Here is a 26,986-nt window from a genome sequence, read left to right on the forward strand (position 1 = left end):
TATTTAAGCAGGAAAAAGAAATTTTGAAGAGGTAAATAATGTCCCATCCCTGTTAAAAGTGTATTCAACATTGGTGGACTAGTAGTTTTAAGGTTTTAGTCAACTAGCATCTCCTATAGAGGACCTCTAATATGAGAATCTGAGGGAATGCTGTGGATTTATACCTTTCTTTAAAAGGTGCCATAAATATAATTCTCCAAGAAACAAGTTTCTAGTAATGACTAAGACAGACAATCCTTCAGGCAAATAAGTGCAACGTATAGAAAATTCAGTACTGTTCACAAGAGGTTCACTAATAACAAAGGATGTATAAATAAGTAGTTTTAATTATGATTGTCACTGTAAATATAAAGATGCAGTTATATATGTGAAACTGTAGAGCTACATTTAATGAATTAAAAAATGTGTCTCCACTGGCTAACTAGAAAACAGTGTAGCATAAAATCATTTTTACCTCTACACACCTTGCCTGTTTGGTAAATTCAACTCATTGAGGCATTATGGGAAAATCTGAGCTATTTCTATGGCATTCATGAGGTCTCCAATGAGGACATCCCTTACAAAGAAATGCAGAACTATTATTGATAAGTAAAATCAATGAAAATGACAATCCACAGAAAAAATTTAATTATTTACTGATAAATTCTCTTTGCATTTAATATCTCTTATCCTATCTGAGTAGCCTGCTACTGAGGCACACTGAGCAGTAACTTTTTATCTGATGTCTATGAGTGGAATTGCCTCTTCCCTTCATGGGGAGTCCAGATGTGCTGCCCTCAAAAGACACTCAGATTCTAGCTCCAAAAATAATCTAAACACATGCATGTCACCTCAAATCTGAGACTTCTTTTGTTGATAACTCTACAGAGAGATTATAAGGTTAGTAAATAAGATAGACATAGCAAAAAGATGCCTAGGGTCTTATCAAAATTAAAGAAACAAAAATAAAATTTTCCAAAAGGAGATTTAAAAGAGATTGCTGTACATCTTAGAATTTTATCAGTACATAATATATGCTCAATAATATAAATGAATAAATAATTTTCTTAGCTTTTATCCACATGCTGTTTTTTTTCACTACTTTTCTATAGCCCATAGCTATGTTGGTGGTTTTGTTGCTAAGTCGTGTCTGACTCTTCCGACCCCACAGACCACAGCCCGCCAGGCTCCTCTGTCCATGGGATTTCTCAGGCAAGAATACCGTAGTGGGTTGCCATTTCCTTCTCCAGAGAATCTTCCTGACCCAGCGATCTAACCCACATCCCCTGCATTGCAGGCGTATTCTTTACCACTGAGCCACCAGGGAAGTCCCATACCCTATAGCATTTCCCTGTTAATATGTGATCCCAATCTCTGATATACTTATACCTACTCTCTCTTACTTACCTCCCTTAATTCAATATAATGTTCTGTATACTCCTAAATATCAGAATTTCCTCCAATATGCTTTATTCATCATACTTCCCTCCTCTCATTCTTTTCATTTGGCCAATGGCCATGTCTAATCTGTTCTGGGACATTTTTATCCAGCTGCTCCCAAATCTTATAATTAGATTATACCCCAAAACAACTTAATAACAGCAGTTATTCAAGAAATGAGATCTGATACCTATAGAAGTAAACACTTATGCCATTTGACTGAGGTGACTAAGGGATTTGAGAAATACTCAAATTTCAAGCAAGGCAAACAGGATATAGTTTCAAGAAAACAATAACCAAAGTTATATTCTAACTAATTTTATTATTCTGTTAGAATTAAAGAAAAAATAAGGGAATGATTTGCGTATAGTTTGGAAAGAAAGGGACTCGGTGGACAAGTACATAGAGGGGCTTTCCAGCAGTGGCCAGAACAGATACAGCAGATCTGAGGAATAGTCATTTCATGATTACTAGAGAAGTATGGTCTATGGGGGCCGATGGGTTGATTGCAAGCTGTCACTATAATTTGGATACTCTGAGAGTTAGGCCCGAGGCTTCCGGCTACTGGAAAGAGAACTCTCCCTGGACCTGAAAAACTTGTCCATTTACCTTAAGGCCAAAATGTCTTCAGTGAGTCTGTTGGGTATAAGTCAACTTCTACAAATTCAGTATATTTTGGACTTACTGAAAGCATTTGGTTTTTTGATCTCAACAAAGCTAAGATCCATACCCTAAACCATAGTATGGGAAGGGAAAAAAAAAAAAATGCCCTGGCCTGAGAAGTCAACAGCCTTGCTTGGACACCACCTCTATGGTGCCTGGCTTGCTTTCTCATCATCATATGAGCCAAGTGCAATTTCATAATATTTTCCACATCTATCGCCATCTATCTGTTGGCAGTAACATACAGCACTTATGTGAGTCCGTGATTCCACAGAATGGAGTTATATAATACAAGTAATTTTTGTCACCCAGACAATCAGAGTGAAAACACAAGTCTATAGCCTTAGCAAACATGCTTGTGGGTATGATTCTAGGATTCCCCTTTTATCCAAAATAAAAAATTTGGATAATGTCTTTACAAGCTGTTTGGAGGCTCATCAGTTACGTGCAAATATCAGCACATGGAATAAATTTATGAAGAAAGGAGTTAAGAAAAATAAAGATTTTCAAACCTGGGACTGATATCTTTCCCACAGTTGGATGCTGCATCTCCATAATGAGGTCATTGTGTAACACCTAAAATGTAAAAAAAGAGAGAAAATTTACTTACAAAGTAAATTTATGTTCAATCTCCAGGGATGTGAAAAGCTACCTATTCAATCCATTGAAAAAGATGATTACAAAACATAGAGATTTTTGAGATATTAATTTGAAATTATTTTAGGTTAAAATGTTTTCATTTTATATTAAACCAAGTGAAGCCAAAAAGAATTAGAAGACTCAAGGACTAGCCAACTTCATTTTTATAGTCTTCTTAGTCTTAAAAATGCTATTTGCTCTTAAATACAGGGTGTGATTCCCCTCTTTTCATCTATTTTTGATCCTCTAAATATTAAAGCTCAGCCTCTTCCTCCATGATCTCAAGCAGGATTAGACCAAGGTCAACTGCAGAAGGACAGAATATGAGAGGAAACAGGACCTGAACAGAGGAGCGCACTGTAGTACATATGTGCTCATAGCAATTTCTTCAGTGGAACGTGTGGGGAGTCAGTCCAGTTTGAAAGGTGAATCAGAATATCCAGGAGGCCCAGGGACTACAGAAAGTGGACAAATCAAAGACACTGTGACAAGCCATGAGCAGAGCCAGCTGATAGGGAGCCCAGGTTAGAGTAGATCCTAGTCAGAGGCCTGAGCAGGAGACTGAAACCAAAGATGTTCTCAGTAGTCACAAGACCTTACTCATAAGACCAGGTTTTATAACTAGCACAAACTCAGAAAACTAGGACAACTGAGGAAAAAAGCCAGAAATCCCATCGTGGAGGACTGATTCAATCTCATGCACTGGACCAAGACAGGTATTTGGTGTCTCATCAAAAAGGTGGGTCTTCCCAGATGGCACTAGTAGTAAAGCACCCATCTGTCAATGCAGGAGACATAAGAGAAGCAGGGTCAGGCCCTGGGTAGGGAAGGTCCCCTGGAGGAGGGCATGGCAATCGACTCCAGTATTCTTAACTAGAGAATCCCAAGGACAGAGCCTGGTGGACTACAGTTCATAGGGTTGCAAAGAGTCAGACACGACTGAAGCACACATCCAGAAAACAAGGCAGACTTGACCTCAGGGTTAAGAGTCAAGGCAGTTACTAGGACAGGGGTATTCTATCAGAGCCCGACCAGCAGAAAGGTGGCTTGATGCTGAATCATTTGGCTACTCCCCTTCATGGATCACAGCCTTATTGTGGTGAAGGGACTTGCATAATTCAATGAAGTTATGAGCCATGCCTTGCAGGGTCATCCAAGACAGACAGGTCAGATCATTGTGAAGAGTTCTGACAAAACCTGGTCCACTGGAGGAGGAAATTGCAAGTATTCTTGCCATGTAAACCCTATGAACAGGCAGAAAGATATGACACCAGAAGATGAGTCCCCTGGGTTGGAAGGTGTCCAATATGCTACCGGGGAACAGCAAAAGGCAATTACTTATAGTTCCAGAAAGAATGAAACAGCTGGACCAAAGTGGAAATAGCACTCAATTGTGGAAGTGTCTGTGGTGAAAGTAAGGTTCAGTGCTGTAAAGAACAGTATTGCATAGGACCCTGGAATGTTAGGTCCACAAATCAAGGTAAATTGGACATAGTCAAGCAGAAGATGGCAAAATTGAACATTGACAACTTAGGAATCAGTGAACTAAAATGGACAGGAATGGGCTACTTTAATTCAGATGACAGTTATATCTACTACTGTGGTCAAGAATTACTTAGAAGAAATGGAGTAGCCCTCATAGTCAACAGAAGAGTCTGAAATGCAGTACTCAGGTACAGTCTCAAAAACAACAGAATGATCTCAGTTTGTTTCCAAGGCAAACCATTCAGCATCACAGTAATCCAAGTTTATGCCCCAACCACTGATGCCAAAGAAGCTGAAGTTGACTGGTTCTATGAAGACCTACAACACCTTCTAGAACTAACACCAAAATTTAACCAAAAAAAAAAGATACCTTTTTCATCATAGGGGATTGGAATGCAAAAGAAGGAAGTCAAGAGACATCCTGAATCATATGGAAGTTTGACTTTGGAGTACAAAATGAAGCAGGGTAAAAGCTAACAGTTTTGTCAAGGGAACACACTGGTCATAGCAAACACCCTTTCCCAACAATCCAAGAAATGACTCTACACATGGATATCACCAGATGGTCAAAACCAAAATCAGACTGATTATGTTCTTTACAACCAAAGATGGAAAAGCTCTATACAGTTAGCAAAAACAAGAGCTGGAGCTGACCATGACTCAGGTCATCAGCTCCTTACTGCAAAATTCAGGTTTAAATTTAAGGAAATAGGGAAAACCATTAAGCTATTCAGGTATGAGCTAGATCAAACCTATTATGACTATACAGTGAAAGAGACAAATAGATTCAAGGGATTAGATCTGCTAGACAGAGTGTTTGAAAAACTACGGACAGAAGTTTGTAACATTGTACAAGAGGCAGTGACCAAAACCATCCCAAAGAAAAACGAATGCAAGAAGACAAAATCGTTTTCTGAGGAGGCTTCACAAATAGCTGAAGGACAAAGAAAAGTGAAAGGCAAGGGAGAAAGGGAAAGATATACTCATCTGAAAGTAGAGTTCCAGGGAATAGCAAAGAGAGATAAGCCTTCTTGAATGAACAATATGGAAAAAACAGAATGAGAAAGACTAGAGATCTCTTCAAGAAAAGTAGAGCTATCAAGGGAATATTTCATGCAAGGATGGGTATGATAAAGGACAGGAATGGAAAGGATCCAGCAGAAGCAGAAGAGATAAAGAAGAGGTGGCAAGAAAACACAAAAGAAATATACCAAAAGGTCTCAATGACCCAGATAACAACAATGGTGTGGTTAACTAACTGCATTCTGGAGGGTAAAGTCAAGTGGGCCTTAGGAAGCTTCACTACAAACAACGCTAGTGAAGGTGACAGAATTCCAGCTGAGCTATTTCAAATCCTAAAAGATGATGCTATAAAAGCACTGCATTCAATAAGCCAGCAAATTTTAGAAAACACCAGTGGCTACAGGACTGGAAAAGGTCAGTTTTCCAATCTCAAAGAAGAGCAATGCCAAAGAATGTTCAAACTACCAGGTAATTACATTCATTTCACATGCTAGCAAGATTATGCTCAAAATCCTTCAAGCTTGGCTTCAGCAGTACTTGAATCAAAAACTTCCAGATGTGCAAGTTGAGTTTAGAAAGGCAGAAGAACCAGAAATCAAATTGCCAATATTCATTGGATCATGGAGAAAGCAAGAGAATTCCAGAGAAACATCTAATTTGGCTTCATTGACTACACTAAAGCCTTTGACTCTGTGGATCACAACAAGTGTGGAAAATTCTTTAAGAGATAGAATGCCAGACTACCTCACCTGTCTCCTGAGAAACCTGTATGCAGGTCAAGAAGCAACAGTTAGAACCTTACATGGAACAACGGACTGCTTCAAAATTGGGAAAGGAGGAAGACAAGTCTGTATATTGTCACCCTGCTTACTTAACTTATAGGCAGAGTACAGCATGCGAAACACTGGGCTGGATGAATCACAAACTGGAATCAAGATTGCCAGGAGAAATATCAACAACCTCAGATATGCAGATGATACTACTCTAATGGCAGAAAGTGAAGAGGAACTAAAGAGAATCTTAATCAGAGTGAAAGAGAAGAGTGAGTGAAAAAAACCGGCTTTAAACTTAAAATTAGAAAAACCTGACATCACAGCATCCACTCACATCATTTCATGGCAAATAGAAGGGGGAAACGTGGAAGCAGTGACAAATTTTATTTTCCTGGGCTCCAAAATCACTGCAGATGGTGACTGCAGGCATGAATATAACTGACACTTGCTCCTTGGCAGGAAAGCTATGACAAACCTACACAGTGTATTAAAATTCAGAGATATCACTTTGATGACAAAGGACCATACAGTCAAAGCTATCATTTTTCCAGTACATATATAGATGTGAGAGTTGGACCATATAGAAGACTGAGTGCTGAAGAATTGATGCTTTCAAGTTGTGGTGCTGAAAAAGACTTTTGAGAGTCCCTTGGAGAGCATGGAGATCAAACCAGTCAATCCTAAAGGAAATGAACTCTGAATATTCATTGGAAGGACTAAATGCTAAAGCTGAATCTCTAACACTTTGGCCACCTGACATGAAGAGCCAACTCACTTGAAAAGGTACTGATGCTAGGAAAGATTGAAGTCAGGAGGAGAAGGGAACAACAGAGGATGAGATGGCTAGATAGTATCACCAACTCAATGGACTTGAATTTGAATGAACTCTGAGAGATAGTAAAGTACAGAGGAGCCTGGCATGCTACAGTCCCTGGAGTTGCAAAGAGTCAGACACAACTGAGTGACTGAACAAAAACAACCACACTTGGCTACTAAAACAGAGCTACTTAAATCCTTGGCACAGAGAGGCTGTTGTTTTTTTCCCCCTGGGTGGGCAGGAAAACAAAAGCTGCCAGAGATCAAGTGCCCCCCAGTTGTAGGTAGAAGATGTGATGAGGGCATGGAACTAGATTCTAGAACACAAAATTTGAATTACTGGAGGAAACATATTGTGTCACACACAAATGAAAATGCTATGAAGTTGTTTTTGCAAGTTAGGTCTTTACCAGTTGGAGGCAACCTGTGTATACTGCATCAAAGAACCCCCAAATTCAGTTTATTATTGCTATTACTGCATCTTATTGAGACGCATATGGGTAAACTACATACGGAGTACCTGCACCGTCTACCAAAAGCAGAGCTTCCCTTGTGCTATTCTGTACATGGATCTAAAGGGCAGATGCTTTGAACTGTGGTGCTGGAGTAGACTCTTGAGAGTCCCTTGGACTGCAAGGAGATCAAACTAATCAATCCTAAAAGAAAACAATCATGACTATTCATTATAAGGACTGATGCTGAAGCTGCAGCTCTGATACTCTGGCCACCTGATGCGAAGAGCCAACTCATTAGAAAAGACCCTGATGCTGGGAAAGATTGAGGTCAAGGAGGAGAAAGGGATGACAGAGGACAAGATGGTTGGATGGAATCACCGACTCAATGGACATGAGTTTGAGCAAGCTCCAGGAGATGGTGAAGGACAGGGAAGCTTGACGTGCTGCAGTCCATGGGATCGCAAAGAATCAGACATGACTAAGCAACTGAACAACAACAGCAAAAAGGGCAGAAGTATTGCAGTGGCCCAGTGAACTTATGGACCACAATTTCACAGTAATATCCTAAAGAGTAGTAGTTGTAATAGTTCTATAGCATTTTGAGCTTTGGTTTAAAGCAAGATTTGCATACCCCTATCTTTATTATAATCTTTCCACAGAGCAAAAAAGCATGAAATAAATAAACTAATAAAGATGTATTTTGGGACCTACCTAGTGGACCAGTGGTTAAGAATCCACCTTCCAATGCAGGGGATTCAGGTTCAATCCCTGGTTGGGGAACCAAGATCCCATATACTGAGAGGCAACCAAGCCTGAGTGCCACAACTAGAGAAGCCCACACATTGCAATAAGCCCTTGTGCTACACACTACAACTAGAGAAGCTTCACGCTGCACCTGGAGAGAAGCCCCCAAGCCCTGGAACTAGAGAAAACCCTGCAATGCAACAAAGACCCAACAAAGCTAAAAAAAAAAGTTTTCTCACTTTGAAAACTCAGGGAGAGAGGACAAATTTCCTTAGTTTTATCCATTTTCAGTGAGCTTATTGGTCGCTTTATGGAATAAGCCATCAAGAAGACAACCTCCTGGGTGACTTTTTAAGGTGAGAACTATAACCCTTCTGTGACTAAATATTCTGGCTTCCAGTGTTTTCTTTGGGAATGGTTGCCACTTTGGGAATGATGCTTTTTAAATGACCATGTCAAACCTCCTCATTAAGGGTGAAGCCAATGCCAGAAGGAGATCCTTTCTAGGAATGCCTTGCCTTTCTTTTGGAATCACCAGCTTTGCAGCCGAGAGCTGGCCAGAGAAAATTCTTGCCAGTGTTAGAACTGCGCTATAATTTCATTCTCAGCACCCGCCCAGCACAGCCTCCTCCTTTGTGGGGGTGGGGGCTAAATGCCAACTCGAGGTGCTAAATCTCAGTTCTACTGAGGACAGGAACAAAAATACCACGCTAAATTTCACTTGAAACAATTATCTGCACACTGAATCATTCTTCTCTTCTCGTATCTCTGTTGCCCTCCTGACTACCTCTTTGTAATAATACTGCAGTGCTACTCACAAAAGACAAAAGTGAGTGTTCTTAGCTAAATATAACCTAACTGATAGTGTTAAAATTAATTAACGCTGAATTTTAATCATGTAGCAAACGTGAAGTGTCAAACGTGAAAGGGTAGCTGGTAAAGGTCAAGGGACAGATGTCAAAGTTTTGCAAAGCAGAAGCTAGCAGCTGACTGAAGTTTTGCATGAAAGCAGCTTAAGGACTGTACTCCCTTTAGTTCTTCCCCCACTGCTGCCTATTGAGACATTCCCAAGATGAAAATTTCTTATCAAGTTGGATTAATTCCTTTGCATTGAAAATTGTAAGATTTAAAGCAGAAATACACATTCTTCTTGTGTTTGCAAAGCAAGGTAATACCATTGCTACTTTGCTGGAGTGTTTGTACAATTATGAAGTAAATGGGCTACGCCAAGCCCCCATCTTCAGAAAGAATTGACTTATTCCCCTGCTTGGTGGCCACCTCCCCATAAAATGTGAAATCAGAGGTCCAGCAAATTCCATAGGCTTTCTTTGTGAATCAGGTCAGATAATCTCAGAACAACTGAGGCTGTGGCAGTGCTGTCCCTGGAAACCCTGCCTGATGACTAGGAATGTTAGGAAACTCTCCAGCCTTGTTTGTGAGGTGAGTCCTGCTCTGTTCAATAACATATTCGAGAACCTCAGGATCCAGGCAGTCTGTCTAGATTTTAACAGAACTCTCTCCTGCTGCACTTTAGACCTAGGTTCCAGTCTAACTTCACCAGAAATGCAGGAACTGCCACTTGCTACCATTTGTATAACATTTCTCTTGTGATCCTTACTAAATATCTCCTTTTCCTTCTATCATCCAAGTGCAACACTCTGATCTCTATTACCTTAACCAAGAAACTCAAATGTAAAGTGTTTTCTTTTCTGACCACTAACAATGTAATGGGGGCCTCAGCCTTAGGGAACTTCAACTGCCATTTTCCTTGAAGGAAATTTCATGCCTGGAACCTCAGTCTGGCCACTCAGGATATTCTTTGTTGCATAATGAGTTATTTTAAACTAAGGTGAAGGACCTTCCCGAGAATTCTGATGTTGTACTTTGTCCTTCCTTTAACTTATTTTATCTTCCTTCAATCCTTCATGGTTTTGTAGCTCTTCAAAATTGAGTTTCTTCTTGAAATTTCAAAAGCCTCTTCTTGATAAGAATAGAATTGTAGACAGTGCACCAATCTCTCTAGCAAAGTATCAGGCCTATTTAAAATAAGGTCTCTCATTCTTCCTCAAGAGTTTTACAGATTGACAGCCTAATGATAGAGTCAAATGGTGATGTATTAATGATGGGGGGAAAGAGTAAATGTATACCTTAAAGCCATGTGGGAAATAAAAGTTTAAGTGAGAAAGTCTTTTTATAAAGCCCTATGGTAGGAATGGCAGAAAAAAGTCTGTAATATAGTACTAGCAAGGAAAAAGTATGTAGGGGAAAAAAAACAAAAACAAAAACACAAAAATCAATACCCACTATATAAGCAGTGTGGAGAAGGGAATGGCAACTCACTCCAGTATTCTTGACTGGAGAATGCCAGGAAAAGAGGAGCCTAGAAGGCTATAGTCCATGGAATCACAAGAGTTGGACAAGAACGAGTGACCCTGACACACACACACATAAAAGCAGTGAAAATCTCTAGGAAAAGCAAGGGATCTGAGTCAAGAGAAGAATTAGCAAGCCATATACAAAATAAAAGAGAGAGAGAGGGGATTGGCATTAAGTGATGAACACGAAGTTCAGCTCAGTCACTCAGTCATGTCTGACTCTTTGCAACCCCATGGACTGCAGCACAGCAGGCCTCCCTGTCCCTCACCAACTCCCGGAGTTTACTCAAACTTATGTCCATTGAGTCAGTGATGCCATCCAACTATCTCATCCTCTGTCATCTCCTTCTCTTCCCACCTTCAATCTTTCCCAGCATCGGGTCTTTTCAAATGAGTCAGTTCTTCACATCAGGTGGCTAAAGTATCGGAGTTTCAGCTTCAGCATCAGTCCTTCCAATGAATATTCAGGACTGATCTCCTTTAGGATGGACTGGTTGGATCTCCTTGCAGTCCAAGGGACTCTCAAGAGTTTTCTCCAACACCATAGTTCAGAAGCATCAAATGATGGACACGAAGGATATGTGTAAAAGACCTTATCAAAAATCAATGTAATACCATCAATGACATTAACAAAGATGCACAAGAGAGAAACAATCTATCCATTCATGAAAGAGCTGAGGGTAAAAGGATTAATGAACTGGCATTCAAAGTGCCTATATTTAGAAGGTAGGCAAAAAGAGACCTGAGCCAATTTTTTACAACACAGTTTCCATTCCATAATGAAGGAGTAATATCCAATGAGCAAAAGTAAGTAACTGTGTATACCTTGGAAGGAAAGGAAAAGATGTAGGTCAAGGAGGTCAGTAAAAGTCACAGAACAAAGATGATATTGAAATAAAGCATAAGGTTAATTACAACGATACATATAATAACAGCAGCTTTTGCTCAACAAAACTCAAGGGTCAGACATTGTGTCAGGAACTAAAGAGTTACTTCCATTTAATCCTCTTAGTGAGAGCATTAATTAACTAGATAAGAATTGCTATTGCCTGCATTTCTACTAATAATATGATGAAAGCCTAAAGTGATTAAATAAAATGCTCCCAAGATTTTGTAAATTAATAAGTAGCTGACCTTGGATTATAATTTAGGTATGTCTGACCCTAAACTCTTAACCAGTTGGAGACTTACTAAAAGAAAAAGTAGAAAAGCATCATTTGATTTAACATTAGAATAACTACTTGATGTGGTCAATTCTATAAAATAAATTAGTCCGTTTATTGGGGGGGGGCGATCAGCCAAATGGATTGCCTGACACCATGCAGCCCAATTAATGAATACACTGAACTGCTCCCTTCTAGGAAGCCAAGGATATTCTGGCTCCCACAGAAACAAAGGTTGTGGAAAGAGGAAGCATTCTGGTCTGGGCTGAGATTTTGAGGGGGATCACTAACCAAACTGATCACATGGACCACAGCCTTGTCTAGCTCAAGGAAAGTATGAGCCATACTAGGTAGGGCCCCCCAAGACAGATGGGTCATGGCGGAGAGTTCTGACAAAAATGTCATCCACTGGAGAAGTAAATGGCAAACCACTTCAGTATTCTTGCCTTGAGAAACCCATGAACAGTGTGAAAAGGCAAAAAGATAGGACACTGAAAGATGAACTCCCTCTGCAGGTTGGTAGGTGCCCAATATGCTACTGGAGGAGAGTGGAGAAATAACTCCATAAAGAGTAAAGAGATGGAACCAAAGCAAAAGCAACACCCAGTTGTGGATGTGATGGGTGATGGAAGTAAAGTCCAATGCTCTAAAGAGCAATATTGCATAGGAACCTGGAATGTTAGATCCATGAATCAAGGCAAATTGGAAGTGATCAAATAGGAGAGACGGTAAGAGTGAACAGCGACATTTTAGGAGTCAGTGAACTAAAACGGACTGGAATGGGTGAATTTAACTCAGATGACCATTATATCTACTACTGCAGGCAAGAATCCCTTAGAAGAAATAGAGTAGCCATAATAGCCAACAAAAGACTCTGAAATGCAGTACTTGGATGCAATCTCAAAAATGACAGAATTATCTCTGCTCATTTCCAAGGCAAACCATTCAATATCACAGTAATTGAAGTCTATGCCCTGACCAGTAATGCTGAAGAAGCTGAAGTTGAACACCCTATGAACACCTACAAGACCTTCTAGAACTAACACCCAAAAAAGATGTCCTTTTCATTATAGGGGACAGGAGTGCAAACGTAGGAAGTCAAGAGCTATCTGGAGTAACGGGCAAATTTGGCCTTGGAGTACAAAACAAAGCTGGTCAAAGGCTAGCAGAGTTTTGCCAAGAGAACACACTGGTCTTAGCATACACCCTTTTCCAAAAACACAAGAGAAGACTCTACATATGGACATCACCAGATGGTCAATACTGAAATCAGATGGATTATATTCTTTGCAGTCAAAGATAGAGAAGTTCTATAAAGTCAGCAAGAACAAGACCAGGAGCTAACTGTGGCTCAGATCATGAACTCCTTATTGCTAAATTCAGACTTAAGTTGAAGAAAGTAGGGAAAACCACTAGATTATTCAGGTATGACCTAAATCAAATCCCTTACGATTATACAGTGGAACTGAGAAATAGATACAAGGGATTAGATCTGACAGACAGAGTGCCTGAAGAACTATGGACAGAGGTTCCAGACATTGTACAGAAGGCAGTGATCAAGAACATCTGCAAAAAAAAAGAAATGCAAAAGACACAATGGTTGTCTGAGGAGGCCTTAAAAATATCTGAGAAAAGAAGAGAAGCTAAAGGAAAAGGAGAAAAGGAAAGATATTCCCGTTTGAATGCAGAGTTCCAAAGAATAGCAAGGAGAGATAAGAAAGCCTTCCTCAGCCATCAGTGCAAAGAAACAGAGGAAAACAATAGAATGGGAAAAACTAGAGATCTCATCAAGAAAATTAGAGATACCAAGGGCCTAGTTCATGCAAAGATGGGCACAATAAAGGACAGAAATGGTATGGCCCTAAGGGGCTTCCCTGGTGGCTCAAAAGTTAAAGCATCTGTCTGACTGAATGTGGGAGACCCAGGTTCGATCCCTGGGTCAGGAAGATCCCCTGAAGAAGGAAATGGCAACACTCCAGTATTCTTGCCTGGATAATCCCATGGATGGAGGAACCTGGTGGGCTACAGTGCACGGGGTCACAAAGAGTTGGACACGACTGAACGACTTCACTTTCACTTTAACAGAAGTAGAAGATATTAAGAAGAGGTGTCAAGAACACACAGAAGAACCATACAAAAAAGATCTTCATGACCCAGATAACCACGATGGTGTGATCACTTACCTAGAGCCAGACATCCTGGAATGTGAAGTCAAGTGTGCCTTAAAAAGTATCATTACAAACAAAGTTAGTGGAGGTGATGGAATTCTGGTTGACTATTTCAAATCCTAAAAGATAATGCTGTGAAAGTGCTGCACTCAATATGCCAGCAAATTTGGAAAACTCAGCAGTGGCCACAGGACTGGAAAAGGACAGTTTTCATCCCAATCCCAAAGAGAGACAATGCCAAAGAATGTTCAAACTACCACACAATTGCACTCACCTCACATGCCTAGTAAAGTAATGCTCAAAATTCTCCAAGCCAGGCTTCAACAATACATGAACCATGAACTTCCAGATGTTCAAGCTGGATTTAGAAAAGGCAGAGGAACCAGAGGTCAAATCGCCAACATCTACCAGTTCATGAAAAAAGCCAGAGAGTTCCAGAAAAACATCTACTTCTGCTTTATTGACTATGCTAAAGCCTTTGACTGTGTGGATCACAAAAAACTGTGGAAAATTCTGAAACAGATGTGAATACTAGACCACCTGACCTGCCTCCTGAGAACTCTGTATGCAGGTCAAGAAGCAACAGTTAGAAATGGATATGGAACAACAGACTAGTTCCAAATCCAGAAAGGAGTACATCAAGACTGCATATTGTCAGCCTGCTTATTTAACTTACATGCAGAGTACATCATGTGAAATGCCAGGCTAAATGAAGCACAGGTTGGAATCAAGATTGCTGGGAGAAATATCAATAAACTCAGATGTTCAGATGACACCACCCTTATGGCAGAAAGCAAAGAAGAACTAAAGAGCCTCTTGATGAAAGTGAAAGAAGAGAGTGAAAAAGTTGGCTTAAAACTCAACATTCAGAAAACTAAGATCATGGCACCCAGTTCCATCCCTTCTTGGAAAATTGATGGGGAAACAAAGGAAACAGTCAGAGATTTTTTTTTTTTTTTTGGAGGGGGGGTTCCAAAATTACTGCAGATAGTAACTCCACCCATGAAATTAAAAGACACTTGCTCCTTGGAAGAAAAGCTATGATCAACCTATACAGCATATTAAAAAGCAAAGACACTACTTTACCAACAAAGCCCTGTCTAGTCAAAGCTATGGTTTTTCCAGTAGTCATGTATGGATGTGAGAGTTGGACTATAAAGAAAACTGAGCGCCTAAGAATTGATGCTTTTGAACTGTGGTGTTGGAGAAAACTCTTGAGAGTCCCTTGGACTGCAAGGAGATCCAACCTGTCAATCCTAAAGGAAATCAGTTCTGAATATTCATCAGAAGGACTGATGCTAAAGCTGAAACTTCAGAGTTTGGCCACCTGATGCAAAGAACCGACTCATTGGAAAAGACCCTGATGCTGAGAAAGATTGAAGGCAGGAGGAGAAGGGGATGACAGAGGATGAGATGGTTAGATGGCATCACCACCTCGATGGACATGAGTTTGAGTAGGCTTCGGGAGTTGGTGATGGACAGGGAAGCCTGGCGTGTTAAAGTCCATGGGGTCACAAAGAGTCAGACACGACTAAGCGACTGAAGTGAACTGATCTAGAGGGTGATCTTGGGCAAGGCATGTAAGTACTCTGAAGCTCAGAACCCTCAGGAGTCAAAACAGGACAATGATATCTGTTTCTCAGGAATTTGTGAGGATTAAGTGAGATAAAAAATGTAAAGCAGTGAGCATGCTGCCTTGGACAGAGTAAGCTCAGAATGAAGTGAAGTGAAGTGAAAATCGCTTATACGTGTCCAACTTTTGTGACCTCATGGACTATACAGTCCATGGAATTCTACAGGCCAGAATACTGGTAGCCTTTCCCTTCTCCAGGGTATTTTCCCAACCCATGGATTGAACCCAGGTCTCTCACATTGCAGGCAGATTCTTTACCAGCTAAGTCACAAGGGAAGCCCAAGATCAGAATAAATGGCTGTTTTTCATTATTGATAGACGAGGTTCAAACTCTAGTTCCATCAAGGACCAGCTATGTGGCTCTGAGGAACATTTGTTCACACAACAAACAAATGTTAAATGTATTAATGGTAATGATTAATAATAAGTATTAAGTGCACACTAATGTGCTGTGAAATAGCTGTGAAAAGAAGAGAAGTGAAAAGCAAAGGAGAAAAGGAAAGATATTCCCATTTGAATGCAAAGTTCCAAAGAATAGCCAGGAGAGATAAGAAAGCCTTCCTCAGTGATCAATGCAAAGAAATAGAGGAAAACAACAGAATGGGAAAGACTAGAGATCTCTTCAAGAAAATTAGAGATACCAAGGGAACATTTCAGGCAAAGATGGTCTCAGTAAAGGACAGAAATGGTATGGACCTAACAGAAGCAGAAGATATTAAGAAGAGGTGGCAAGAATACACAGAAGAACCATACAAAAAAGATCTTCACGAGCCAGATAATCACAATGGTGTGATCACTCACCTAGAGCTAGACATCCTGGAATGTGAAGTCAAGTGGGCCTTAGAAAGCATCACTAGGAACAAAGCTAGTGTAGGTAATGGAATTCCAGTTGAGCTATTTCAAATCCTGAAAGATGATGCTGTGAAAGTGCTTCACTCAATATGCCAGCAAGTTTGGAAAACTCAGCAGTGGCCATAGGACTGGAAAAGGTCAGTTTTCATTCCAATCCCTAAGAAAGGCAATCCCAAAGAATGCTCAAACTACGACACAATTATACTCATCTCACACGCTAGTAAAGTAATGCTCAAAATTCTCCAAGCCACGCTTCAGCAATACGTGAACCGAGAACTTCCAGATGTTCAAGCTGGTTTTAGAAAAGGCAGAGGAACCAGAGATCAAATTGCCAACATCCACTGGATCATCAAAAAAGCCAGAGAGTTCCAGAAAAACATCTATTTCTGCTTTATTGACTGTGTCAAAGCCTTTGACTGTGTGGATCATAATAAACTGTGGAAATTCTGAAAGAGATGGACATACCAAACCACCTGACCTGCCTCTTGAGAAACCTGTATGCAGGTCAGGAAGCAACAGTTAGAACTGGACATGGAACAACAGACTGGTTCCAAATAGGAAAAGGAGTACATCAAGGCTGTATATTGTCACCCTGCTTTTTTAACTTCTATGCAGAGTACATCATGAGAAACGCTGGGCTGGGAGAAGCACAAGCTGGAATCAAGATTGCCGGGAGAAATGTCAATAACCTCAGATATGCAGATGACACCACCCTTATGGCAGAGAGTGAAGAGGACTGAATAACCTCTTGATGAAAGTGAAAGAGGAGAGTGAAAAAGTTGGCTTAAAGCTTAACATTCAGAAAAGTAAGATCATGGCATCTGGTCCTATCACCTCATGGGAAATAGATGAGGAGACAGTGGAAACAGTGTCAGACTTTATCTTTTTGGGCTCCAAAATCACTGCGGATGGTGATTGCTGCCATGAAATTAAAAGATGCTTACTCCTTGGAAGGAAAGTTATGACCAATCTAGATAGCATATTAAAAAGCAGAGACATTACTTTGCCAACAAAGGTCCGTCTAGTGAAGGCTATGGTTTTTCCAGTGGTCATGTAAGGATGTGAGAGTTGGACTGTGAAGAAAGCTGAGTGCCGAAAAATTGATGCTTTTGAACTGTGGTGTTGGAGAAGACTCTTGAGAGTCCATTGGACTGCAAGGAGATCCAACCAGTCCATCCTAAAGGAGATCAGTCCTGGGTGTTCATTGGACGGACTGATGCTGAAGCTGAAACTCCAATACTTTGGCCACCCCATGCGAAGAGTTGACTTATTGGAAAAGACCCTGATGCTGGGAGCGATTGGGGGCAGGAGGAGAAGGGGACGACAGAGGACGAGATGGCTGAATGGCATCACCGACTCAATGGGCATGAGTTTGAGTAAACTCCGGGAGTTGGTGATGGATAGGGAGGCCTGGCAGGGTGCGATTCATGGGGTCGTAAAGAGTCGGACACGACTGAGCGACTGAACTGAACTGAACTGAAGGGGAAACCGGGTCACAGAAAAAAAGGAAAGTCCTGCCCTCAAGAAGCATGTGTGTATATGCTCAGTCCTGTCCGACTCTGCATCTCCAAGGACCGTAGCCGCCAGGCTCCTCTGTCCATGGAATTTTCCAGGCAAGAATACTGGAGTGGGTTGCACTGGTCTCTTATTATTACACAATCTGTTTATTTTTCTGCTACATTTTTAGTACTTTGAACTTTATCTGGCACTATCTGGTAGATGTTCAACAGTATATATAGGCTTTATTTAGTTAAATGTATTAGTTATTAATATTTGCTTATTTAAGTAGTAAGTGGCTCCTTTTGGTTTCATTTTTGTACAGGTAGGGGAGATGGAAGGAGTACTCTTGTTTGAAGCTTTTAGTAAATCCCTAAAGTTCTCTTGACCCAGAACTATTTACTGGGTTTCCAAAATATACTCATTTTTAAGAACGTAATTATTTTAAGAACAATATTTTAAGAACAATCAGGTTCCATTGTTCTGTTGTAATTCCCTCAGTTTCCTCAAGTTTTCCAGGTGATCTTGACTCTTTCTTAGATACCGCACATTCCAGAGGCCATGCTGAGAAGCTCTGCAAGGATCATAGCCATTAACCATGGAAAAAACCCGAAAAGGGTAAATCTAGGAATTCAGCAAAACAATGGGCATCACATTTACATGTAAAGCGAATCTAGCCACACTTGAAGAAAATAATCATAACATTCTTGAGAAAACTTAGAAAACCATTTCCAAAACATGTAATATTCACATAGGCAGTTTAAAAAAAAAAAGCACTGGAATAATCTGATTTATTGTACTATACGTTTTATCAGTGTAGTCTTTACTTTGGCTCAATAAAAAATATTTGAAAAGTTACATAACTGAAGGCATAACTTAAAATTAACAAGTCAAAAGTTAATTCAACTGCTCCTGAAAACCATGACCACAAAAAAGAGCAAAGATAACATATAAATTCATAAAAACTTGACATGTAATTGCCTAAATTTACTTGCACAATGGAAATCAGATTTAAATGCTGACATTTTTGGTTTTCTTGTTTCTTTTGAAACAATTACTGTAACCTAACTTTTTTCTGGTGCTAACAATGCACATGACACAGACTTTCCCTTCTTTTCTCTAATTAAAAATACTAATATTAATCATCCAAAGAGGTATTATAATATATATCATAGTTTGAATTCTAATCAAATGACCACCCATGCACCCAGCTTAAGAAACAAAACATTAATAAAATGTTTACAGTCCTAAATTTGCCTCAATCCCTCCATTCTCCATCCCCAAATAATCATTTCCCTGAAATTTTTTTATCGTTTCCTTTTTTTAAAATCTGTACTTCATATTCACATATCTCTTGACAATTTAGTCCTTGCTTTCACCTATTTATATCAGTGAAGTCATGAGTCTGCATCCTTCTCTGACTTGCTTTTTCTCTCAGCATTGTTAGTGAGATTCATCTAATTTTGAAGCTTCTGGCCATGGCCCAATAGTCATCATTCATATAAAGTATGCCATTACATAAACTTATCATAATTTATTAATTCATTCTACTCTTTTGTTGTTACTAGTTATTTCACCATGATAAGTAATGCTGCTCTTAACCCATCTCTTTGTGCAAAATACATTTCAGCTCATTTTTCTAAATGATTTATCAACCATTCTCACCAGCAGTGAGTATTATTTCAGTTGCTTTATATCCTTAGCAAAACTTGATGTCCTCAGAGTTTTTGCCAATCTAATCCTTGTGTGATGTTATCTAATTGAGGCTTTAGACTTTATTTCCTTGATTGATTGCATTACCAATCAGTTCAGTTCAGTTTAGTCTCTTAGTCCTGTCTGACTCTTTGTGACCCTATGGACTGAAGCACGCCAGGCCTCCCTGTAAATCACCAACTCCCAGAGCCTACTCAAACTCATGTCCATTGAGTCGGTGATGCCATCCAACCAACTCATCCTCGGTCGTCCCCTTCTCCTTCTACCTTCAATCTTTCCCAGCATTAGGATCTTTTCAAATTGAGTCAGTTCTTCACATCAGGTGGCTGAAGTTTTGGAGCTTCAGCTTCAGCATCAGACTTTCCAATGAATATTCAGGACTGATTTCCTTTAGGATTGATTGGTTTGATCTCCTTGCAGTCCAAGGAACTCTCAAGAGTCTTCTCCAGCACCACAGTTCAAAAGCAATTCTTTGGTGCTCAGTTTTCTTTATAGTCCAACTCTCACATCCATACAAGATTACTGAAAAAAATCATAGCTTGGACTAGATGGATCTTTGTTGGTAAAGTAATGTCTCTGCTTTTTACTATGCTGCCAAGATTGACCATAGCTTTCCTTCCAAGGAGCAAGCATCTTTTAGTTTCATGGCTGCAGTCACCATCTGCAGTGATTTTGCAGTCCAAGAAAATAAAATCTCTCACTGTTTCCATTGTTTCCCCATCTATTTGCCATGAAGTGATGGGACCAGACACCATGATTTTTGTTTTTTGAAAGCTGAATTTTAAGCCATCTTTTTCACTCTCCTCTTTCACTTTCATCAAGAGGCTCTTCAGTTCCTCTTTGCTTTCTGCCATAAGGGTGGTGTCATCTGGGTATCTGAAGTTACTGATATTTCTCCCAGCAATCTTGATTCCAGCTTGTGCTTCACCCAAACCTGCATTTCGTCTGATGTACTCTGAATATAAGTTAAACAAGCACGGTGACAATATGCATCCTTGACATACTCCTTTCCCGATTTAGAACCAGTTCTAACTGGACCTGCATACTTGCTTCTGGACTTGCTTCTTGCAGGTCAGGTGGTCTGGTATTCACATCTCTTTCAGAATTTTCCAGTTTGTGGTGATCCACACAGTCAAAGGCTTTGATGTAGTCAATAAAGCAGAAATAGATGTTTTTCTGGAACTCTTGCTTTTTCTCTGATCCAGCGGATGTTGGCAATTTGATCTCTGGTTCCTCTGCCTTTTCTAAAACCAGCTTGAACATCTGGAAGTTCATGGTTCACGTATTGTTGAAGTATGGCTTAGAGAATTTTGAGCATTACTTTACTAGTGGGTGAGATGAGTGCAATTGTGTGATAGTTTGAGCATTCTTTGGCATTACCTTTCTTTGGAATTGGAATGAAAACTGATCTTTTTCATTCCTGTGGCCACTGCTGAGTTTTCCAAATTTGCTGGCATATTGAGTGCAGCACTTTCACAGCATCATCTTTTAGGATTTGAAATAGCTCAACTAGAATTCCATCACCTCCACTAGCTGTGTTCCTAGTGATGCATCCTATTAACAATAAGGTTGAGTATACTTCCTCTGCTTGTAAGTATTTATATTTCTTCAGTGAAATGCTTGTTCAAGTGATTTGCATGTTTTTCTATTGGCTTAATTATTTTTTCTCATTGACTTATAGAGTTATTTATATAATCTGGCTTTAAGTCCTTCATTGGCACATAAATTGAAATTATTATGGTTTTATTTTTTCACTCACTTGCTAATGAAAGAAATAAAAGGGGACTTATATGAATGGGGAAGCATATTATGTTCTTGGATAGGGATGATCAACATTGTAAAGATGTCAATTCTCCTCAAACTTATCTTTGAGGAGGTTCAATGTAACTCTTACTAAAATCCTAGCAAAGTTGTTTGAATCTATAAAAAGCTTATTCTAAAATTTATTTGGAAAGACAAAAGCCCCAGAATGACTTAATAAGAATTAAGCGAAAGGGAATAAGTTTATATGACATAAAGTTGTATCATATAATTGCTCTATACTACATCACTGCTAAGAGAGTATGGAATTGGCAGAGGGATAAACACATAAATTGACAAAATAGAAAACTCAAGACATATATCCACACAGATGTTCCCCAATAATATCTGGCAAAGGTGTAAATGAAGTGGAAGAGGGATAGACTCTTCAACAAACTATATTGGAGCAATTGGGGAAAAGGAAAAAAAAAAAGAACCACAACCTAAATCTCATCTCATAACTCAAACAAAAATTAACTCAAAATGGATCATGGACCTCAATATATAATTTAAAACTATAAAATCTTAGAAATAAATATTTGGCATTGCTTTAAAAAGGATCATATTAAGGGGATGAAAAAGCTAAGACTAGGAGAGATATTTGCAAGCAAATTATCTGACAAAGAAACTAGTATCTGGTATATACAAAAAGAACTCTTGCAACTTAACAGTAAAAGAAAAATCTAATTAGAAGATAGGCAAAAGATATGCACAGACATTTCATTGAAAAAGATATACTGATGGCAAATAAGCACATGAAAAGTTGTTCAATATAATTAGCCATTCAGTTCAGTTCAGTTCAGTTGCTCAGTCATGTCTGACTCTTTACGACCCCATGAATCGCAGCACGCCAGGCCTCCCTATCCATCACCAACTCCCGGCATTTACTCAAACTCATGTCCATCGAGTCGGTGATGCCATCCAGCCATCTCATCCTCTGTCATCCCCTTCTCCTCCTGCCCCCAATCGCTCCCAGCATCAGGGTCTTTTCCAATAAGTCAACTCTTCGCATGAGGTGGCCAAAGTATTGGAGTTTCAGCTTCAACATCAGTCCTTCCAATGAACACCCAGGACTGATCTCCTTTAGGATGGACTGGTTGGATCTCCTTGCAGTCCAATGGACTCTCAAGAGTCTTCTCCAACACCACAGTTCAAAAGCATCAATTCTTTGGTGCTCAGCTTTCTTCACAGTCCAACTCTCACATCCATACATGACCACTGGAAAAACCATAGCCTTGACCAGACGGACCTTTGTTGGCAAAGTAAAGTCTCTGCTTTTTAATATGCTGTCTAGATTGGTCATAACTTTCCTTCCATGGAGTAAGCATCTTTTAATTTCATGGCTGCAATCACCAACTGCAGTGATTTTGGAGCCCCCCAAAATAAAGTCTGACACCGTTTTCACTGTATCGCCATCTATTTCCCATGAAGTGATGGGACCAGATGCCATGATCTTACTTTTCTGAATGTTGAGCTTTAAGCCAACTTTTTCATTCTCCCATTAGGGAGATGCAAATTAAAAGCACAAGGAAATATTACTAAATATCCAAAAAACATAGTAGCAATTTGACAATAGTAATAGACATAAATGGAAAGGAAAAATGATTTTATTTCCTTCTCCAGTAACTCAATTACTTTCTTATAGCATATTGTGCACTTGTTAGGCATGGCACAACTTCTCAGATCTCAGAATAAAACTGAATATTTTAACTTTCATTTCTTGTTTCATATTGATTTTATCTTGGTATTTTTTTTTCACATAAACATTTATTCAAAACCAAGTTTCAAAAAAATAATAATGTAATCAAAAGGAACAGTACAGTTCAAAGTTGAAACCATGAACTGCTCTGAGCTAGCATTCCATGCTGTTTCCAATAGATACTGCTGTATCCCTTAGAAAATGTCAACATCTTCTGGGGCCCCGGTGCATTTCTTAGGATGCCACGGCTGTCTCAGTATACAGATTGGGAATAATAACTATATGCTATTGTCACTCAATATTTTGGTTCTATCTCTTTTTTCATTAAAAAACTAGACATTACCTAAAAAAAAAAAAAAAAAAACTAGACATTATTAATATTGACTACGTGAAAGCATTCGACTGTGTGGATCACAATAAACTGTGGAAAATTCTTCAAGAGATGGGAATGACAGACCCCCTGACTTGCCTCTTGAGAAACCTGTATGCAGGTCAGGAAGCAACAGTTAGAACTGGACATGAAACAACAGACTGGCTCCAAGTAGGAAAAGGAGTATGTCAAGGCTGTATATTGTCACCCTGCTTATCTAACTTATATGCAGAGTACATCATGAGAAACGCTGGGCTGGGAGAAGCACAAGCTGGAATCAAGATTGCTGGGAGAAGTATCAATAACCTCAGATATGCAGAGAGTGAAGAGGAACTAAAGAGCCTCTTGATGAAAGTTAAAGAGGAGAGTGAAAAAGTTGGCTTAAAGCTTAACATTCAGAAAACTAAGATCATGGCATGTGGTCCTATGACCTCATGGGAAATAGATGGGGAGACAGTGGAAACAGTGTCAGACTTTATTTTTTTGGGCTCCAAAATCACTGCAGATGGTGACTGCAGCCATGACATTAAAAGATGCTTACTCCTTGGAAGGAAAGTTATGACCAACCTAGGTATCATATTAAACAGCAGAGACATTACTTTGCCAACAAAGTTCTGTCTAGTGAAGGCTATGGTTTTTCCAGTGGTCATGTATGGATGTGAGAGTTGGACTGAGCTGAGCTCAGAGCTCAGAAAGCTGAGCGCCAAAAAATTGATGCTTTTGAACTGTGGTGTTGGAGAAGACTCTTGAGAGTCCATTGGACTGCAAGGAGATCCAACCAGTCCATCCTAAAGGAGATCAGTCCTGGGTGTTCATTGGAAGGACTGATGCTGAAGCTTTAACTCCAGCACTTTGCCCACCTCATGCGAAGAGTTGACTCATTGGAAAAGACCCTGATGCTGGGAGGGATTGGGGGCAGGAGTAGAAGGGGACAACAGAGGATGAGAAGCTGGATGGCATCACCGACTTGATGGACATGAGTTTGAGTAAATGCCGGGAGTTGGTGATGGACAGGGAGGCCTGGCGTGCTTCGATTCATGGGGTCGCAAAGAGTCGGACACGACTGAGTGACTGAACTGAACTGAACTGAATATTGTTTTCAAAGTCAATGTTTTTAGTTTCCTTCATGTCTATCAGATTTTTGCTTTTTTTTTTTTTTAAATCATAGGACTTCCTTCCATGGCTGCATTCCTTCTTCATGTAGAATATCTGTTACAATTTCCATAGTTGTCTATTCATAGTAAATTCCCTTGGTTTTTATCTTCGTATAAGTTATGTTATTTTGCCCTCATTCTGAAAGATAGCTGTATGGTACTGGTTACACATTTCTAAGTTGACAGTTATTTTCTGTTGGCACATTGATGATATTATTTCACAGCCATGTGGTTTTCACTGTTGTTTTACGAAGTCATCAATTGGTCTAATTGCCATTCCTTTATATGTACAGATTGTCTTCCACTTATGACACAGTTATGTCCTGATAAAAGTCATCGTAAGTTGAAAATGCATTTAATACACCTAACCTGCCAATCATCATAGTTGAACCTAACATACCTCAAACCTGCTCAGAACACTTATGTCAGCCTACAGTTGGGCAAAATCATCTAATGTGATGCTTATTTTATAATACAGTGCTGAATATGTCATGTAAATTATTGAACTCCGAAAGTTAAATACAGAGTGATTGTCTATGTACAGAGAGGTTAGGAATGTATCTGTTGCTTATCCTCATGACCACGTGGCTGACTGGGAGCTGCGTTTGCTGACGCTGCCCTAGCATCATGAGAGAGTGTACTGCATATTACTGGTCCAGGAAAAATTCAAAATACGTTTTCTGTTGAATACCTATCACTTTCACATCACCATATACTGAAAAATATTAAGTCAAATAAGCTGAGCACAAGTCTGTAATTTGGTTTTATTCCCTCTCTCTGGCTGATTGAAAAATCTTCTCTATGTTTTTGCTTTTCTATCATCATTCTAGGTCTCAATTGCTTTTTTATTTAATCTCATTTTTATGTAACCAATTTTATCTTTAATACTTCATGAATGTGAGGAATTAGGTATTCAAAAGTCCTGGAAAATCCTCAACCATAACCAAATACTGCCTCTAGCTATATACTCTCTGTCTTCCCCTGGAAGACCAAGTAAATATATATTAGCTAGATATCAGATGTGATCATTTTACACCTCTCTGCATCTCTAACACTTGCTGTCTTTGTCTCTCTGGGCTGGAGTTCTAATTACCTCATTCATATGTAGTGTACCAGATCACGAATTCTCTTATTCTATGTCTAATATACTGTTAAATTTGTCTGTTGTACAGTTGTGCTTTATCCAGAGATGATTTGCATTTGCTTCATCCAAGGGACACACCAGCAAAACAGGACTATGTTAAATTAAATTTCATGCTTGTAGATTTCAGTTCAGTTCAGTAACTCAGTCGTGTCTGACTCTTTGCTACTCCATGGACTGTAGCACGCCAGGCTTCCCTGTCCATCACCAACTCCTGGAGCGTGCTCAAACTCATGTCCATTGAGGTAGTGATGCCATCTAACCATATCATTCTCTGTCATCCCCTTCTCCTACTGCCTTCAATTTTTCCCAGCATCAGAGTCTTTTTGAATGAGTCAGTTCTTCGCATCAGGGTGGCCAAAGTATTGGAGCTTCAGCTTCAGCATCAGTCCTTCCAATGAATATTCAGGACTGATTTCCTTTAGGATTGACTGGTTTGATCTCCTTGCAGTCCAAGGAATTCTCAAGAGTCTTCTCCAACACTACAGTTCAAAAGCATGAATTCTTTGTTGCTCAGCTTTCTTTATAGTCCAACTGTCACATCCATACATGACTAATGGAAAAACCACAGCTTTGACTAAATGGACCTTTGTTGGCAATGTATTTTCTCTGCTTTTTAATATGCTGTATAGGTTGGTCATAGCTTTTCTTCCAAGGATCAAGCATCTTTTAGTTTCATGGCTGCAGTCACCATCTGCAGTGATTTTGCAGCCCAAGAAAATAAAATCTCTCACTGTTTCCATTGTTTCGCCATCTATTTGCCATGAAGTGATGGGACCAGACACCATGATCTTCGTTTTTTGAAAGCTGAGTTTTAAGCCATCTTTTTCACTCTCCTCTTTCACTTTCATCAAGAGGCTCTTCAGTTCCTCTTTGCTTTCTGCCATAAGGGTGGTGTCATCTGGGTATCTGAGGCTACTGATATTTCTCCCAGCAATCTTGATTCCAGCTTGTGCTTCATCTAACCAAGCATTTCGCATGATGTACTCTGAATACATGTTAAATAAGCAGGGTGAAATATACAGCCTTGACATACTCCTTTCTGGATTTGGAACTAGTCTGTTGTTCCATATCCAGTTCTAACTGTTGCTTCTTGACCAGCATATAGATTTCTCAGGAGGCAGGTCAGGTGGTCTGGGACTCCCATGTCTTTGAGAATTTTCCACAGTTTGTTGTGATCTATACAGTCAAAGGCTTAGGCATAGTCAATAGAGCAGAGTAGATGTTTCTTGAACTCTCTTGCTTTTTCTTTGATCCAGCGGATGCTGGCAATTTGATCTCTGGTTCCTTTGACTTTTCTAAATCCAGCTTGAACATCTGGAAGTTCTCGGTTCGTGTACTGTTGAAGCCTGGCTTGGAGAATTTTGAGCATTACATTTCTAGCATGTGATGAGTGCAATTGTG

At 39.6% G+C, this 26,986-nt stretch overlaps 1 protein-coding gene across 2 annotated transcripts in view; it reads right to left on the bottom strand.

Moving 5' to 3' along the window:
- Positions 1-26,986, bottom strand: part of SUGCT (succinyl-CoA:glutarate-CoA transferase) — a 734,496-nt gene that overhangs the window by 106,049 nt on the left and 601,461 nt on the right. The window contains exons 13-14 of one of the 2 annotated variants that reach the window (XR_006334867.1): positions 2,595-2,658; positions 465-556 (exon numbers count right to left, since the gene is read on the bottom strand). Coding sequence is in view for 1 of the 2 variants with exons in the window: in XM_043871981.1 (XP_043727916.1) it covers positions 2,595-2,658 (64 nt within the window). In the remaining variant the exon portion in view is untranslated. The remainder of the gene's footprint in view (positions 1-464; positions 557-2,594; positions 2,659-26,986) is intronic. The other variant, XM_043871981.1, reaches the window with a different exon arrangement.

The sequence above is a fragment of the Cervus elaphus genome, chromosome 18 (genome assembly GCF_910594005.1).
Source record: "Cervus elaphus chromosome 18, mCerEla1.1, whole genome shotgun sequence".
Lineage (NCBI taxonomy): Eukaryota > Metazoa > Chordata > Mammalia > Artiodactyla > Cervidae > Cervus > Cervus elaphus.